The sequence below is a fragment of the Piliocolobus tephrosceles genome, chromosome 10 (assembly GCF_002776525.5).
Source record: "Piliocolobus tephrosceles isolate RC106 chromosome 10, ASM277652v3, whole genome shotgun sequence".
NCBI classification, from domain to species: Eukaryota; Metazoa; Chordata; class Mammalia; order Primates; family Cercopithecidae; genus Piliocolobus; species Piliocolobus tephrosceles.
Genome location: NC_045443.1, coordinates 94177155 through 94196358, shown reverse-complemented (window position 1 = coordinate 94196358; position 19204 = coordinate 94177155). Strand labels below are relative to the sequence as shown.

The 19204-nt window shown below is 37.1% G+C and overlaps 1 protein-coding gene across 2 annotated transcripts in view; it reads right to left on the bottom strand.

The window, feature by feature from the left end:
- The window catches only part of CFAP54 (cilia and flagella associated protein 54), a 389915-nt gene that overhangs the window by 149214 nt on the left and 221497 nt on the right, over positions 1 to 19204 (bottom strand). For both annotated transcript variants that reach the window (XM_031936253.1, XM_023206706.3), the window contains 5 exons: positions 5661 to 5766; positions 3147 to 3294; positions 2179 to 2336; positions 1828 to 2007; positions 1598 to 1724 (listed from right to left, as the gene is read on the bottom strand). In XM_031936253.1, the coding sequence (XP_031792113.1) occupies positions 1598 to 1724; positions 1828 to 2007; positions 2179 to 2336; positions 3147 to 3294; positions 5661 to 5766 (719 nt within the window). The remainder of the gene's footprint in view (positions 1 to 1597; positions 1725 to 1827; positions 2008 to 2178; positions 2337 to 3146; positions 3295 to 5660; positions 5767 to 19204) is intronic.

Genomic DNA, 19204 nt, shown 5'->3' with positions numbered 1-19204 from the left:
CACATTTATTTAAGCTATTTTTATTGACAAATGGTATCTAATTAAACTAAAGAGCTTCTGCACAGCAAAAGAACCTATCATCAGAATGAACAGACAGCCTACAGAATGGGAGAAAATCTTTGCAATCTACCCATCTGACAAAGGTCTAATATCCAGAGTCTACAAAGAACACAAACAAATTTGCAAGAAAAAAAAATTTAAAAATGGGCAAAGGACATAAATAGACATTTCTCAAAAGACATGCATGCAGCAAGCAAACATGAAAAAAAGCTCAACATCACTGATCATTGGAGAAATCCAAATCAAAACCACAATGAGATACTATCTCATGCCAGTCAGAATGACTATTATTAAAATGTCAAAAAACAACAGATGCTGGCAGGGTTGCAGAGAAAAAGGAACGCTTTTACCCTGTTGGTGGGAGTGTGAATTAGTTCAACCACTGTGGAGACAGTGTGGTGATTCCCCAAAGACTAGGGGCAGAAATACCATTTGACCCAGCAATCTCATTACTGGGTAATATCCAAAGGAATATAAATCATTCTATTTTAAAGATACACGCAAGCATATGTTCACGGCAGCACTATTCACAATAGAGAAGACATGGAATCAACCTAAATGCCTGTTAATGATAGACTGGATAAAGAAAATGTGGTACATATACACCATGGAATATTATGCAGCCATAAAAAGGAACGAGATCATGTCTTATGGATGGAGCTGGAAGCCATTATCCTCAGCAAACTAACACAGGAACAGAAAACCAAACACCGCATGTTCTCACTTATAAGTGGGAGCTGAATGATGAGAACACATGGGCACATCGGGGGGGATGACACACACTGGGACCTACTTGGGGGTAGAGGGAGGGAGAGCATCAGGAAGAATGGCCAATGGATGCTGGGCTTAATACCTAGGTGATAGGATGATCTGCACAGGAAACCATCATGGCACACATTTACCTAAATAACAAACTCGCACATCCTGCACATGTGCCCCTGAATTTAAAATAAAAGTTGAAGAAAGAAAATAAATAATAAAAATAAACTATTTTTTTGTTCACAGGCATTAAATTAGCATTTTTAAAGATATAAGTACTTCATGGCATCAGTTATAAAATACATAATGCATTTAACACATTCCTTTCCAAAATCTTCTTTAACAGTTAGTTATAATTTAAATATGCTAGATAACAGATTAGTGAACAAAAAATGTTTTATTTAAGAAATGTATTTTGTGTTTGTAGGATTTTTTTCAGTAAAGTTACTGAATTGCACAGCAATTTTGAAGTAAATTCTGTGGGCATAATTTCAATCCAAAAGACTGATGACCTGGATAAAGTGCAATAGTCTAGACCAAGTAGTTACACATGTTATATTAAGGTAATCAACCATGTACTTTATTCAAATATAAAGACCATCTATACATCACATAGTCTGGCATATGATAAGTGATCAAAAACTATTGGTTAAATAAATGGAGCCTGAGCATTCATAAATATTGCCTCTTTTAAATGCACTCATATGATAGCCTGCCTAAAAATAACTTAAAATTTTTATCAGTTATTCTAGTGCAATATAAGCTTAAATGTTCTTACCAATTCTCATTTTTACTTTGGCCAATAACATGACATGGGGAAGATAGATATTTTTCAAAGGCTGTAATGGATTTGCATATTCAGTGTTTGATGAACAAAATTCAATTGTTTCTCCAAAAGTTAGCATCTATTAAAAAAATTGCAATGAGCAATTAGTTGATGTGGTTTGGAATAGGAAGAAAGAGAGAAAAGTAAGTTTCTATGTCTTGTGGACACAAAAGGATTCTCACCTGTTCAGTTAGAATGCGATGAGCTCGAGTCAACAAATTTAATTTTCCTGTTTTTGAAAAGGGAGATTCCTTGAATTTCTCAGCTTTGGTTAAGTCATCCAGCAAAACTAGGCTTCTTGCCAGGGTTAGCCGTGATTGAGGAGAAATAAATTCATTTCCTTCCAGCAAATGTATTATATCCTATTAAAATAAAATTATTCATTTTGATAGTACGGTTTCCAATTCACTGAAACAAGAGCTGGTCATGTTAATTGTTATGCATTCAGTACCTAATGGAATTTGAAATTCTCTCCTTTTGTTCTAACTGGAATCCCTCCCTGACTATAAATATGAACAAAGCTTCCTTTCTACCTGAAGGTTTGTTATGATTTCTGCCTTTAAATGCTTTTCTTGTAGGCCAAGAATTACAGCTTGCGTCAAGAATTCAGCCTGCAGTTCCGTGTCGCCTGCACTTTTTGCCTCCATACACACTTCATTGATGAGGCTCAGGCAATCTGTCATATCATCCTCTAAAATAAACAAATGTGGTTATTTAAAATGCATTGAAAAAGTAAGAAGTTATACATGTGTAATAGCCCCAATTTTCATCACTGAAATATTGTATATCAAAGAACAGGGCAGTATATTAAGATGGAAAACAGACTCTACATGAAACATAGAAAATAAATGTGTTGTACTTCGTGGGAAAGTACTTTAGGATTTTCCAGTGCTCCAAAAATGATGATATCACATGAGATAATTTAATTTGGAAGATGGATAGAAATGAGTGAATAGATAGGTATACAAATAAATAATGATTAATCACTCCAAGAACTAACATTTACATGTGCCAAGCTGTGATCTAAGACAGTATAAATTTAACCCATTTAATTCTAACAATAATCCTAGAAAGTACGTACAATCATCTCCATTTTACAGGGTAGGAAACTGAGTAAGGGGGATTTAAGAGACTTGGCTAAGAAAGGCTTGGCAAGGAAGTGGTGGATCCAATATTTGAACCCAAGTGGTTTGGCTCCAGTAATCTGTGCTCTTCGCTCATACACTAGTTGCCTTCCCAGATGACAAGAAGACCTGGGCATTCGTATTTTGAAATTGCTTTACCTGTTTTGCATACATTAGTAAGATATATGCCACTTTCAATGATACAAAGGGCTGTTAAAAATATTCTTATATATTAATAACCTGAATTTTTAATTCTATAAGCAGATCAAGCTAGAAAGTTATAAAACATTAACATAATAAAATACATCCCAATAAACCCTTCTTCACCTATGTAAAATTAATTTTTATGAAAACATTGATTAAGCAAATGTTTGTACCTTTCACAATTCCAATGCCATGAATCTGTGCAACAAACGCAGTCACCAATGCTAAGCGGCACCTCAACCACAGATGAATATTGAAATATTCTCGGGCATTTAGGGAAATAGGATCTAAAAACTCATTGTCATCTTTATTTTCAGTGGCCTAAACAATATTAAAATGATGGTTATCTTTCCATTTAATAATGTCAAGGTTCTAAACTAAGACTAAATGTAAGTTTAAAAGGCATCTGTATCATTCCACAATATCAAAATTTTTAATTTAGAAATGATTCTTGCACATTCTATAAAATATAAAAAATATTCAAAACAAAATCATCCACAATCCAACAATCCTCTATTAACATTTTAGCATGCTGTTTTTCAACTTTCCTTTTCTCTCTGTACCCATTGTTGAAAAATAGTTTTGCAGTGTGAATTTCTCTCTGCAAATTATATTATTAGCAGTTTCTACGTCATGAAAAGTTTTTGTAAATGTCATTTTAAGGGCTAAAAAATAAATAATATTCACTAATATTCATTTAGTTATTGTGTCAGGTACTGTGCTACATGCTTTGTATATATTATCTCATTTAACCCTCCTAACAGCCAAAGAGGTATTATAATCATTTCCATTTTACAGTTGGGAGAACTGAGACCTAGGAAGGTTAACTATCTTGCCTAAATACTGTCATATTTTGATGGAGGTGGGATTCCAACCTGTGTCTTCCTGCCTTTAGAGTCCATAGTCTTAATCCACTGTGTCATGTTACTGTATGCTGCTCATATTCCAAACAGGTATTGTAATTAATTTGCCACCCTCAATATTATACTTTACAAAGAGGTGACAAATGTCCAGAGCTACTGAGAGCTAGGAGAGATGTGCAAAGAAAGCTATTTCTGGGGGAGTAGAGTCCATCATAGACACTGGAAACTTTAAAATCATTTAGAACAACCGCCATTTGTTCTAAGTATTTCCTGCTATGCATTTCTGACAGCTCCTCGTGTACAACCAATCAGCAACACGTGCTAGCCAGTAGTAGCTAATAGGGCCTAAAGGGGCTCGAATGCAGGTGGGTAGTACAGGAAGAGTAGGGCAAGCTGTTTCCTGGAAACAAGGGTAAGCAGTCAACAGGCCTGGCACCATGGCTCACACCTGTAATCTCAGCACTTTGGGAGGCCAAGGCAGGTGGATAACCTGAGGTCAGGAGTTCGAGACCAGCCTGACCAATATGGTGAAACTCTCTAAAATCACAAAAATTAGACAGGCATGGTGGCAGGCGCCTGTAGTCCCAGCTACTCTGGAGGCTGAGACAGGAGAATTGCTTGAACCCAGGAGGCAGAGGTTGCAGTGAGCCGACATTATGCCACTGTATTCCAGCCTGGGTGACAAAGTGAGACTCCGTCTCAAAAAAAAACAAAAAAGAAACCAGAGTAAGCAGTTGACAGAGGCCCACAGGGAGGACAGTGATTCGAATGGGCACAAGAAGTACTCAAAGAGTCTAGTATGTAGATTAGCAATACAGAAAAAAATGCCCATCAGTATAACTTAATCACTCAATGCTCAGATTTCCTATCACTAATGAAAAGACAGGTCACATTAATCTTAATCAGGGTTTCTCAACCTCAGCACTATTGACCTATTTTGGGCCAGATAACTGCTGTGGAGGGCTGTACTGCAGATTATAGGAAGTTTAGCAACTTCCCTGGCCTCTACCTAGTAGATGCCAGTAGCACCCCTCTCCACCCAGTTGTGACAACCTAAAATATCTCCAGACATTGCCAAATTTCCCCCAGGAGGCAAAATCACCCCCAATTGACAATCATTATTCTAAGTCAATTTTTAGAGTTAGATTGCTTTTAGCATTTTTATTGCTTTCAATATAGTAAGAAATGAGTCTCTACTGAGGACAATTAGTTTTGCTAATTTGTAATGATGCTAGATATTAGCGATTTTATTAGTAATGCTTGAAATAATGAGCAAGGGTTCTATGTGATGAATCTTTATATTTCAGTCCTAAACAATCCTGTATTGTTAAATTACTTGGTCTTATCAAAGCCTAATCAGAGAATATGTGACATCAGTTGTCAGATTTGAGAGCTTAAATGAAAGACTCTAACTATGAGGAATCCAAAGCAGGAAACAGCACAGGTATCTGACTGGCAATGCTAAGGCAATAGATTCAAAAGCGGAATGAGGAGCAAGTCTTGGGAAACAACTTTATTTGCTAGGTAGATCAAAGCTAGATTAATATAATGGTACATCTGGGACTTTGGATGGGACTTTAGTAATTATTATATCCTAATTCCATCAGTTCACACATGAGATTATAAGTTTTTTTAAATTAAGAGATTTGTCCAAAGTATGCCAATAAATAAATAGCATTAATAGGACCTAAATCCTTTTACGCCAAATTCAATGTTTTTTCTACTTTACTCCTTTGCTTCATCTAAATAATTAGACAATTTCCTAGCATGCCAATAGTTCTTATATGATAAGTATTGTAAGGACAGACATTAAGTCATACTTACAGAAGTTCCTGGAGAGACAGGATTCTCTGTGTCATCCTGTACTACCTTCTTTTTAAAAAGTTTTGAATCCTGGAGAAGTGTAAGTGTAGAAAATACTATTGCAGCACTAAAATAGAGAATATATTTTAAATGTTATCAGTATTATATTTGTGGCATCTGTATGTTATTTCCTAAATCTCTTTCTCCAAAAAACATTCTCACACGCCCCCCACCAATAACCCCCAAAACTGTCAGGTGCCATTTCTGCAGGCCCTAATAGCACCCTGGTCTTAACCACACACTAGTACTTGTCATATTTCATTGTCTGAGTATTGCTTCACAGCTAATTTGTCTTATTCCCTATTGAAATCCAGCATCTAGCATAGTGATGGAGACATAATAGAAACTAAAATATATTTTTAAATGAGTGAATAGAAGAATAAAGGAGTGACATTTCCAAGATCTAAAACAAAATGTATTGGCAATCACATTTTAATATTTTGTATTTTATGTACATCAGAACGTGATTCTCCAGCTTTCTGAGGTTATGGAACTGTGTTATTTAATGCTACTACACTTAGAAACTCAAGCTTAATTATTGCTTAATCTGTGTCTAGCAGTGCCAGAAAGGAAATGTACTCTATCAAAAAAATGGAGACCAGGAGTTAATAATTTTTTACTTCCTGTTGCTCCATGCATAAATTTGTCTGCATTTTAAGCCATTATATCCTCCTCCCCTGTAGAATAGTAAATTTAACATTGGCATCACACTTCTTCAAAATATTTTAATGGTATATATTAAGAGCCATCTTCTTTTGAAAATGTATTCCAAAACAAAATTCAAAATACAGAACATTCTGTATGTCTGAAGATGCTCATCATACACACATCAAAAAAAAAAAAAAAAAACTGGATGAAGGCCTATGGACAATATGACAATATATCCATCCAATTTCCCCATTTAACAGCTCCACTTAAAAAGTTAATCGACAGTCACATTTAACAGGTGTTATGAGTTGAATTTTGTCTCCCCAAAAGGTATGTTGAGGTCCCAAGACCCCGTACCTCAAAATGTGACCTTACTCGGAAATAAGTTCATTACAGAAACAACCAAGTGAAAATGAGAACATTAGGCTGGGTCCTAATCCAGTATGACCAGTGTTTCTATAAAAAGGGAGGTTTGGGCCGGGCACAGTGGCTCACACCTGTAATCCCAGCACTTTGGGAGGCCAAGGCGGGCAGATCACGAGGTCAGGAGATCGAGGCCATCCTGGCTAACACGGTGAAACCCCATCTCTACTAAAAATACAAAAAATTAGCTGGGCGTGGTGGCGGCACCTGTAGTCCCAGCTACTCGGGTGGCTGAGGCAGGAGAATCGCTTGAATACAGGAGGCAGAGGTTCCAGTGAGCCGAGATAGCGCCATTGCACTCCAGCCCGACAACAGAGTGAGACCCCGTCTCAAAAAAAAAGGGGGGGGGTATATTTGGACATAGACAGACATGCACAGAGGGAAGGTGATGTGAAGACATACAGGGAGAAGATGGCCATGCAACAGGATTGATGCACCTACAAGCCGAGGAACGCCAAGGACTGCCGGCAAATGCCAGAAGCCGGAAGAGGCAAGCAAGGATTCTCCCCTAGAGCCACCAGAACAAGTGTGGCCCCATTGACACCTTGATTTCAGAAGTCTTGCCTCGAGGACTGTCAGACAATGAAATTCCTAGCTTTCAGCCACCCAGTTTTTGGTACTTTGCTACAACAGTCCTATGAGACCAGTAACAGCAAGTTAAAAGCAGACCCCCCTCGCTTCTATCTCCTCCACCCAAACCCACTCCTCATCCCTGTCCTCCATCCCACAGGCAGAACCCAGTAGTTGCCATGACTTCCTCTCTGTGACTCGCACTTTACATTCAATCCATCAACAGGCTTCGCCTTCCAAATAGGGCTCCCTCATCTCCTCCACTGCTAACGCCTTCATCCAAGCTGCCATCATCTCCAGGCTGGATGACCCCAGTAGCTTCCTAACCAGTTTCCTGCTATGACTCTTGCCCTTGCAGTCCTGGTCTCCATACAGCACCCACAGTGATTTCTTCAAGCTGTAAATCAGATTTACACATTCCAGGGCCCTCCCAATCCCCAGGCTGCAGTCCGTGCTCCATCCTCCTTTGGATCAGTCACTGAGATTCTGGTGCAGTGTATGTTCACCTGCATCAGTGTTCATGGATCCTGTAAGAAGGCTCTCAGAATGGGTACATATGCTCAGTGTTTAAATTACATTTCTAAAGCCTATATTTTTGGTCAATATGTTATATTAAAAACTGAAAATATTGTGCTAACATTGGCCACAGAAATGGTCTTTTTTCTCCAAAATCCTTTAAAAAAAAATCATAACTGGTATTTACGAAGTGTTTCCCACCTGACAGGTACTCTATTAAGCACTTTCTGTGAATAAATTCATTCACTCCCCACCACAAGTCTACAAGGAATATAAATACAAGTTGAGCATCCCACATCCAAAAATCAAAAATTCTTCAAGATCTAAAGCTTTTTGAGTGCTGACATGACACTCAAAATAAATGCTAGTCAAGGCATTTCAGATGTCAAATTTTCAGATTTGGGATGTTCAACTAGAATAATGCAAATATTCCAAAATCCCCCCAAAAAATCTGAAATCTGAAACACTTCTTCCCTCAGACATTTCGGATAAGGGATCCTCAACATGTACTATTATCATCCCTATTTTCCAGATTAGAAAATGAAGACACAGAAATGTTAAATAATTTGATCCAAGTCACACAGTTAGAAAGAGGGGCCAGGTTCAAAACTCAGGCAATCAGCCCCTGAGTCTGCACCCTTATTCGTTATTCCATGACACCATCTCTGTCTTTTCACAGTTTCTAACAAGTTTGGTTTTGTTGAATTTTTGCTATCCATATAGAGTTAGTGCCATATTTATGGCTGTTATATAGCCACTGTTGACTGTACCTTTCATCAATATCAATGGTACTCTAGGTGCAGTTCAATGCTTTTTGCCTTGCATCCTACTTAGCATAATACTGATATTGCCATCTTTGTTTCTTTACCTTTTCTTAGTATCTTTGATAATTAAAAATCCTTTTAGTATTAAAGATGTCTGGATCATTTTTGACAGTGATTTATGGTTCAATTTTATATTTACTACTTTGAGTAGCATTCTTCTTCTGTTCTAAGAAAAGCATCAAACATCCCATCCTTCTGGGACATTATTCTCCTTCTTTTGCCTACCCCCTCTTCTTAGTTCTTAGTGAGGGCTTCCACATTCTTTCATGACCCTGCCTCCTTGGCCATGGTGCTTGGGACCAGGGATGAGCACGTGAGCCAAGCTGGGCCAATCAGCTTCCCTGGTATCTGAACCTGAAGCAAGAGACAGTCTTGGGCTCTCTCTGTGGTAAATTTGGGAGCATTCGAAGTCTTGATCTAGTGGCAGACATGTATCCAGCACTGTAGAGGAAGCCAATCTGATCAAATAAAGCTAACACATAAGGCTGAAAGAAGATGGAATTAGGTGATTCCAGGAGCACTCAAGCCTTTGCTCTCAGTAAACCCTCAGGCCCATCCTTACATCTGTCTTCACCAGCTTTGTAGTCACATGAATCAGAAAGTTTCCCCTTTGGCTGATTTGGCAGAAGTTGGGATTCTGTCACTTGCAACCAAAACATCCTCACAAATCCAGTGTGTTTCAACAATTTTACATTTATGAGCATAATTAACATGCCTTGTTTTCTTCTATTATTTTATGCTTTCTGAGTATATTCTTTCTTTTTCCTTTCTTTTGTGTCTTCTGCCATAAGACTATTTCCCTTTTATTTTCCACACTGATTTGAAATATATATATTCTGGTTTAGATTCTAATAGCAGTTATGTTTAATATTTTCCAAAACACACCTCTCCATTAATCCATCTTAAAAACATAATTTCTCTACTCTGCTTCTCTATTTCTCAATGCATAAAATGAACCAACATATTTTGATTCCCTACACATAGGATGAAGAATTTCAGAATTTTTAATTACCCTATCTCTCCCACATCCACTTGGTTATTATAATCTGATATATTATCCCCAGGTCATTGTTAGTTATCTTTATACTTTATCACCTTTTTCAGGAATTAGTTTTGACATCTGTTTTCAGTTATGCAAACTTATCATTATTTACACTGAGCCCAAACTAGCTCCAGTACCCACCACTAGTCATTTTTACAGAATCACTGCCTCATTCCTCAGTCTTAACCATGAGACGGATCTCTTCTGTTGGCTGGAGTCGTTCCTTAAGCCCCCACACAGTGTTAGGGCACCTGCCCAGGTTTTTGGATGATGAATCCCTTTTGAGTTATGTGCTTAGAAGGTAGAGGGACCACTCTTCTTTCCTGGCCCACGATGTTGCCCCTTTCAGGGAATAAAGTGGATGTAGATGATCCCTTGTGGTTCTGACTCCATCTTCATCTATGGGTACCATTTGAAAAAAAGTTTTCTCATTTCTTACAAAAGTTGAATTACTATGCTTAGTTTTCAATTCTATTAAAGCTTTTGTATTTTTCTATCTCCGTGGGGCAACATGTCTTTCAATGGGAAGTTGGTAGAGAACCTATCAGGGAATACTACCCCAATGCTATTTTTCAGGTAGAAATCTGGACCTCATTCATTGCTTTAACTTCACTTTGTAAGTGGATAGATATTTTTCCAGGTGTATACATACTAGTTATAACTTCTTCTTTTTGATGAAAAGTTTATGGTATTTGCCCATTTATTAACAGTGTCTTTTTATCAATTTTATCAGCAATTTTATGTAAAAATGAAAGGAACTAGTTGTCATATTTACTGGAAGTAAAGTCTTCTTTTTCCATGTATTGTTGGTGTAATTGTTTTTGTTGTTATTGTACTTATAAAAATTAAAATATTTCACAGATTAAATCAGTTGACATTTTTCTTTGTAGTCAGTTGTAATTTTAGAGATATATCTTTCTAGAGATTCTCTTATTTAATTGTATTTTTTCTACTAAAAAAAAAACTTTTTAGTTCATGTGAAATAACCTAATTTTTAAAAATTCATACACTGGAGAGAGAGAGGTCAAATCCCACTTTTGCCATACATTAACTGTGTGATCTTGGGAACCCCAATTAACAATCTCATCATCTATAAAGCGGTAATGATAATAATAACAGTGCAAACTTCATGACATGAGATTATTATAAGGATTAAATAAGATCCTTTCATAAAATAAAGATCTTACTTAATCCTTATAATAATCCAAAAGTACATATTGAGTATCTGCTATGGGCCAGGAAGAAATCTAGGGGCTATGAATACAGTAGTAAAGAAGACAAACAAGAATCCCTGTCTTCATAGAGCTGACATTCTAGTAAGCATGGAGTGTGCTTAGCAAATAGGAGTGCTTGGCAAACAGAGGCAGATAATGCATGCTAGCCATTATCATTATTAGTGTATTGAATTGCTCAGGAGAGGTGGGGAGAGACTAAATTGATTTTTTTTTTCTAATTTGTTAACATCCCAATCTCTTAGCAGTTACTGAATTTTAAACTCTCAAGATTTTGCTAAGCAATTAAAATGGTTTAGATATTTGTAGAACATTTTCTAAGATACCATAATTAACTTGTTTTTTATTTAAAATAAAACTAACCAAGAAAATAACAACAACAACAACACACATAGCAGGGAGACTGTGTGCACAGGAAACGTGCCCTCCCCACACTCTTCCTTCTTCAAGGCTACACACATTTCGGAGGCACCTCATTTACTCAGTAGCTTCCAAGGCTAACTCAGCATGGCTGATAGAAAACCCTGGAAAAAGAAAATGGTACCCATTCCATTCTTCTCATTTTAAAACCCAAATTCTGACTTTAAGAGAAACAAGCTGTGAGGTTTGGCATCTTGCTAACCCAAAAATTTAATGAATAAAATATAAGACAAACAGTATGTCCTAATCCACTTGGTACTGCTCAGTTGCAGAATGGAAAATTTCTTGTTTCTCCACTACACTAGACAGATCGAAAGTATGCAAGGATTACCTACTGCCAACAGTCTAAAATCCCAAAAGAAAATTTCATTTTGACACAAAATTAGAAGGCCCAAATATTTTTCCATTTAAACAATAGATTAAATATAAAGGAGAATAGGAAGGAACACTTATTAAAACAAACCCCACAGGATTTTGAAAGAAAGAGGCAGCCCTAGAAGAAGTAGAAATACAATTTGAATAACTTTGATCCCATTTATTTCTTATTAACATTCATGACAAAAATGGTCAGTTTGTTCTCATAAAATCTATGCGGCTCACTCTACCTGTCACCCTAGGGAATGTGCCTTTCAATTTCTTTGACACATAGTTTTATTAGAAGTATCATGAAATGTCAAGCTAACCATCATTTGGAAAAGGGACTGTCCAACACTCTCAGCAGTGCCCAAACAGAAGCTCACAGGGGGTAAAGTTCACATGAGAAAAACTCATTCATCTTGACAGTAGGCTTCCCCTAAATGACAACTCTGCTCCAAAAAGGCAATAACATCAAAGTTTTTTGCAGGTTTGTCCCAAGGGCCAGGTTCATGTATTTAAAATAGGAGCTATTCTGATATACTTGCACACTATTTGCATATGTCTATCTGGTTTTCAAATTAAAGTTCTATTATGACAGTCCTTTCTATGGCCATTTTGTAATTTTTAGTTTCTCATTTCATTCTTCCTCCCTAAAAAGAATAAAAACCACTCATATCCTTCATACCAAAAGGGTATAGGATACACAGAGAGCTGCGGAAAGAATGAAGGTAAATGATAAATATTTGCTAGGGCTGCTGTTGCTCTCCAACACATAGTTTAGGGAAAAAAAAGTTCTATAGAGAATTATATAGTAAAAATTTATTCTCCCTTCAAACTCCAATGGGGAAAATGGTATGTTATTACGCTAAGACTATTCTACTATCAACTATCATATGTCCTTAAAGATAGCTATACATGTGACAATATTCTAAGCCAGTGGTTCTCAAGCTTTTTATTCTCAGCACCTTTTTACACCTCTAAAAATTATTGAGAACCCAAAAGAGCTCCATCAACATTTGCCAACATTAGAAATTCAGCTAAAAATGTCTTAGTTTCCTTAACATTAAATCCTCTTCAAATAAAAATAGTGAACCTATTACATGTTAACATAAATAAAATATTTTATGCAAACAATTATATTTTCAAAAAAGTTCATGAGAAGAATGCCATGGATCTCTCCAATGTCTGGTTTAATAAAAAACAAACTACCAAGTGGCCAGACATGGTGGCTTATGCTTGTAATCCCAGCACTTTGGGAGGCCAAGGCAGGTGGATCACTTGAGGTCAGAAGTTTGAGACCAGCCTGGCCAACATGGTGAAACCCCACCTCTACTAAAAATACAAAATTTAGCCATGCGTTATGGTGTGCACCTGTAGTCCCAGCTACTGAGGAAGCTGAGACATGAGAATCACTTGAACCCGGGAGGCAGAGGTTGCAATCAGCTGAGATCCTGCTACTGCACTCCAGCCTGGGTGACACAGCAAGACTCTGAACACACACACACACACACACACACACACACACACACACACACTCACCCCTACTTAACAGAAGATTGTTCATATCTTTTTCTACACTCAGTCTTTTGTAAAATATTGTTTTGGTTAAAGTGTATGAAGATTAGGAGTCACACAGTCATTGGAAATGGGAGAAGTACATTAACAGCTGCTTCAAATAACTGTTTTAATATTCTTCTTTGATACTACACCAACGTAGTATCAAAGTGACAATTATCATGTGACAAGTGATAGTTTTTTTAAAGTTTGTTGCAATGTAGAATCTAATACCACATATTGATGAACTTTTCCTACTTTGTTCCATTAAAATCTACTGCTCTATCTTGTTCACTGGGATTTTGTAACATTATGCATCAATCATTTAGGAAATATTGTCTCCCTGAGTTATACAGATTCACCAAATGTTGAAGCATTTTATTATACAATATTTTTTAAAGTCATGTTTTTAGTATTTCTACCAATCTGACAGAAAAAAATTTAAACATTAGAAAATTGTCAAGCTTGTGGTGGCTCATACAAGTCTCCCAAACTTCTAGTTTTCCTGTGAAAGTTTAAATTCTATCATTGGCAACAAATACTATCAGTTCTTTCCTTAGAAGTGGCATACTCACTTTGCTCATTTTCAATAAAATGTTTGCCAAATACTCAAGTCTGAATAACCACAATTTGTCCGTTGTTTTTCCAATGAAAATGGTATTCCATGTAGAAAGCAGCCTGTCCAACTCTCAATTCAGTCACACACATTCTTCTTCAAGTCAACCATCAGCTTTCATAAGCAGCAGACATACCTAGGCATATTTCCCCTATAATATTCCCATAAGATGTTAAAAATATATATCCAAGGAGAGAGACTTATAAGCTCAAGATTTTACTGCCTCACCAGGGGCATTCTTAAGTCAAACTGGCATTTTTTTTTTAATTACAAGTGTGCAGGAGTGAAGACAGCAATGGCTACTAGTACAGTTTGGGGCTGCTGCTTCGATTCATGGTGAGGCGCCAGAAGTCTTATCATTGTTGCTTCTGTAGCATCAACGTGAAAGACACAGTGAATAAGGAAAACGCTGTCTTAGTTTTATTCATACGGTTCTGACCTCATGTACACCCCCATGCCCAGGGGGTCTGGGAGACACCCCCAGAGATCTGCAGAGCACACTTTGAGAATCACTGTTCCAAACATTCTTTACAGATTTTCATCACTGCTTAAAAACTACAAAAACTTATAAATCTCCCAACACCTCTGCTGTCATCTAGATTTAGATGTGGTTAGTCATGGAACAGTCTTTAGTCAAAGCTTGTAGGCTTATACTGATGAGATGATTATATGTTTCCAATCAAAGCAAATGAGGATTTCTGCTGAATTGACTTCCCCTTTGGGAAACACATAAGTGGGATTCTCCTGTTTAAAGAGAATGACAGTCTCAAAGTCTTAAATGTAACTCCTCTTCGAAATTTCAGTTTGAATGGGGTTTAATGTATGGAATTTCATTATAAATGAAAAAAATAAGGAGAGAAAAAAATATTTTTCATCTAACTTGATCATTTCTTTTCTCATTCAGTGACTATATTTTTTCATTTATAGAATTTCTATTTGGCTGTTTTCCAAATTCATTTTATTTTGTCTCATTGTTGCTTTGTAGATTCTCTTCTATCCTTCCTATCTTTGAACAGTTTATTTCTTGGGCTGTGAAGTCTGCCATTTATTGTGTCTGCTAACTCTCTGTTATGACTGTTTCTTCATCTGATTTACAATATTTGACTCGGTGCTATCTTTAATGGGAGTTATTTTCCATAGAAGTCTTGCATTTCCTGGGTTAACCTCTATGAGACTGTTGAGGGTTTACCTCTGCTCCAGCTCTATGATGTCAGGACCATTTTAAACTAACTTCTCAGGGTTTCTGCATTTCATGGATGCTGCCAATTTCGACCCCACAATTTCTAATGGCATCAGCCTGGGGAACTGATTTATCTTGGGTGACTTTTTGCATCTGTGTTCCTGGCAGGCAGCTAGTCTCCTGGCTAGCCCCCAGAGACTATTCTGTATTCCCAAAGTAGAGGATAACTTTATTCTGTATTAGAGAAAAAGAGAAGACTGGACTAGCCTCCTAGTCTACTGTGTGCCAATCATATCAGAACATCTGTACTGGGTCTTTTTCATTATCATCTCTCTCATCTCAAGAGAATTTGTCTTCACCCTACTTCTACCAATTGCAGTCACCATCTTTCTCTACTCTCCTTCATAGTAAAACTCTTCTCAAGAATCATCTTTATTTGTGGACTCCAATTTATCTCTTCCCACTCTCTCATAAATCACTCTAAACATAATCTTTCCCAAGCATCTTCTAATGTTACTCCTGTGAAGGTCACCATTGGCCTCCATGCTAAATCCAGGGGTCCAAACCTCTATCCTTACCTTACTCAATCTATCAGAAGCTTGTGGCACAGTTGGTCACTCCATTCTCCTCGATCACTTTCTTCACTTGGCTTTCAGGATTCCATAATCTCTGGTTTTCTTCTATCTTACCGGTCACTTCTTCTCAGTCTCCTTTCCTGGTTCCTCATTTTCCCCAGTCTCATAAAGTTGGAATACAAAACTCAGGGCTTGGTCCTTGGTCCTTTTCTCTCTTCCATCCATTTATACTCCCTAATAGAACTCATCCAGTATTAAAATGCTGTCTTTATTTTTTTTGTTTAGTTGTTATACTGTACTTTTAAATTTGTATCATTTTTATCACTGTATTTTTTATTGATGCTTAATAGACATATATATTTCCAGGGTACATAAAATATTTTGATACATTACTTAATGTGTAATAATTAAATAGCGGTGATTGGTATATCCATCACCTTACACATTTATCTTCTCTTTGTGCTGGGAACATTTGAATAACACTGCGTATATTCTAAAGGCTCTCAGAATACTTGACATCTTCAATTGTACATCTAAGGGACATCTCAAACTACATGCATTCAAATTTTAACCCCTGATGTTTCTGCTAAATAAGCTGCACCCCCACAATCTTCCCATTTCAGTTAACGACCACTTCTTTTTTGACTCCTCTCTTTTTCTCACAACTTATATTCAGTATCTGTAAAATCGAATGGCTCTACCTTCAAAATTTACTCAGAATCCAAGTACTTCTCATTACCTCCAGTGCTATCACACTAGTAAGAACCACCACCATATTTCTGTTATTATAATAGCCTCCTTAATTCATCTCCTTGCTTTCACACCCTTTTCCTCTTATAATCAATTCTCACACTAGCAGCAAGAGCCATCCCTTTACAATGAAAATCAGATCATGTCCCTCCTCTGCTCAAAACTCTACAATGACTCCCCACTTCACTCAAGGTCAGTCTTTACCCTGGCCAAAAGGTCCTATGTAATGTTCTTGTACACCAGTTACCTCTCTGCAGATCTCCCTTGTAACTCTGCCCCTCACTCACTCCACCCTAGCCACAAGAGATCTTGAGCTGTCCCTCAAACGTGTATCAGGCATGTTTCCATGGCCTGTAACACTTTCTCTATAGATATATTTGCATGGATAATTTTCTCATTTAAGTACTTTGCTCAGATGTCACCTCATCAATGAAGCCTGCCCTGACCACCCAAAATGTGGTTCAGATGTCACGACTGATCCCACATACACACACGTCAAGAGGGTATGAAAGAGGGTACTGCTCACATGAGACCTTCCAAGAAGATCAGAGCAGGTTCCCAAACAGGTGGGAAAATGTATGGAGAGAGCAAGGAAAAGAGACTGGCTTGGAGTTTTATGGTGGTTGGTGGGTGGCACTGGGGTAAGAGTTCCTGCACATGGGCCAGGACTTACATGGCTTGAGCTTTCCACTAACACCAAAGGAGGGAAGAGATGGGCTTTCTTATCTGCTTGCTCAGGTCGGGGGCAGAAAGAGAAGGGGAGTGGTCGGGCTTGAAAGCTGGCAGCCATCGAACATCAAAATGGAGTCACACTCTTTATTACAACCACACAATTTTAAAGTGGTAACTCCTCCCCCTCCAATCTCTACTCCTTATATTCCCCATAGCACTTACCATTTTTGTCCACACTCTGTAATTCACTTGCATTTATAGTTTATTGTCAGCAAGTTTATTATCTATTAGAATACAGGGCAAGATTTTAGAAAGTATTGTCATATATTTTGTCTAGATTGTATATATGAGTATTGGGCCACTGATACCTGCCAGGAGCCTGGAACAGTGTCTAGCATATTGAAGGTGCACAAACTTATTTTTTAATGAATTAATGAATGATAAGAAATGTATGCATTATTAGATGAATCATTACTGAATGTGTCAGAGGACCTCATGATAGAAGTGTTTATCACAAATGGCATGGAGAAACTCTTGAATGTAGATTTCCATATTATTAAATATGAAAAAAGCACTATAATATTATTTTTACTACTCTACCTGACTGCTTATATATCTGTGAGCAAATGGATACAGAAATTGTATTCTATGCATCTTTATATCTTCACTGCCTAGATCAGAGTCTGGCAATGACAGAGTTAACAGATACTGGTTGACTAAATAAATAGGTCGATGAACAAACTAAATGAAAGAGCTGACACTAACAATTGCAGCATATTTAAATATTTAGCCACCTACAAGTTTCTTAAATAGTTCAGTGCAATATGATGCAGAAACTGTTACTTTTTCAAAATAGGTTTGTTTTTAATATTTTAATTCAATGTTTTAGAAAAAAACAATTTTAGGCTTTATTTGTAAAAAGGTTTAGTCTTTTTAAAAAGGAAATTAAATGTATTTAAAAAATCAAAGCATTGTTAATTTGTTCATTCTTTTTTTTTGTTTTGTTTTACTTTAAATTCTAGAGTACATGTGCACAACGTGCAGGTTTGTTATATATGTACATATGTGCCATGTTGGTGTACTGCACCCATTAACTCGTCATTTACATTAGGTATTTCTCCTAATGCTATCCCTCCCCGCTCCCCCCACTCCCTGGCAGACCCCGGTGTGTGATGTTCCCCACCCTGTGTCTATGTGTTCTCATTGTTCAATTCCCACCTATGAGTGAGAACATGCCACAGTTGGTTTTCTGTCCTTATGATAGTTTGCTCAGAATGATGGTTTCTAGTTTCATTCATGTCCCTATAAAGGACATGAACTCATCCTTTTTTATGGCTGCATAGTATTCCATGGTGTATATGTGCCACATTTTCTTAAACCAGTCTATCATTGATGGACATTTGGGTTGGTTCCAAGTCTTTGCTATTGTGAATAGTGCCACAATAAACATATGTGTGCATGTGTCTTTATAGCATCATGATTTATAACCCTTTGGGTATATGCCCAGTAATGGGATGGCTGGGTCAAATGGTATTTCTAGTTCTAGATCCTTGAGGAATCGCCACACTGTCTTCCACAATGGTTGAACTAGTTTACAGTCCCACCAATAGTGTAAAAGCATTCCTATTTCTCCACATCCTCTCCAGCACCTGTTGTTTCCTGACTTTTTAATGATCGCCATTCTAACTGGTATCTCACAATGAGATGGTATCTCATTGTGGTTTTGATTTGCATTTCTCTGATGGCGAGTGATGAGCATTTTTTCATGTGTCTGTTGGCTGCATAAATGTCTTCTTTTGAGAAGTGTCTGTTCATATCCTTCATCCACTTTTTGATAGGGTTGTTTGATTTTTTCTTGTAAATTTGTTTAAGTTCTTTGTAGATTCTTTGTCAGATGGGTAGATTGTAAAAATTTTCTCTCATTCTGTAGGTTGCCTGTTCACTCTGATGGTAGTTTCTTTTGCTGTGCAGAAGCTCTTTAATTAGATCTCATTTATCATTTTTGGCTTTTGTTGCCATTGCTTTTGGTGTTTTAGTCATGAAGTCCTTGCCCATGCCTATGTCCTGAACGGTATTGCCAAGGTTTTTTTCTAGGGTTTTAATGGTTTTAGGTCTAACAGTTAAGT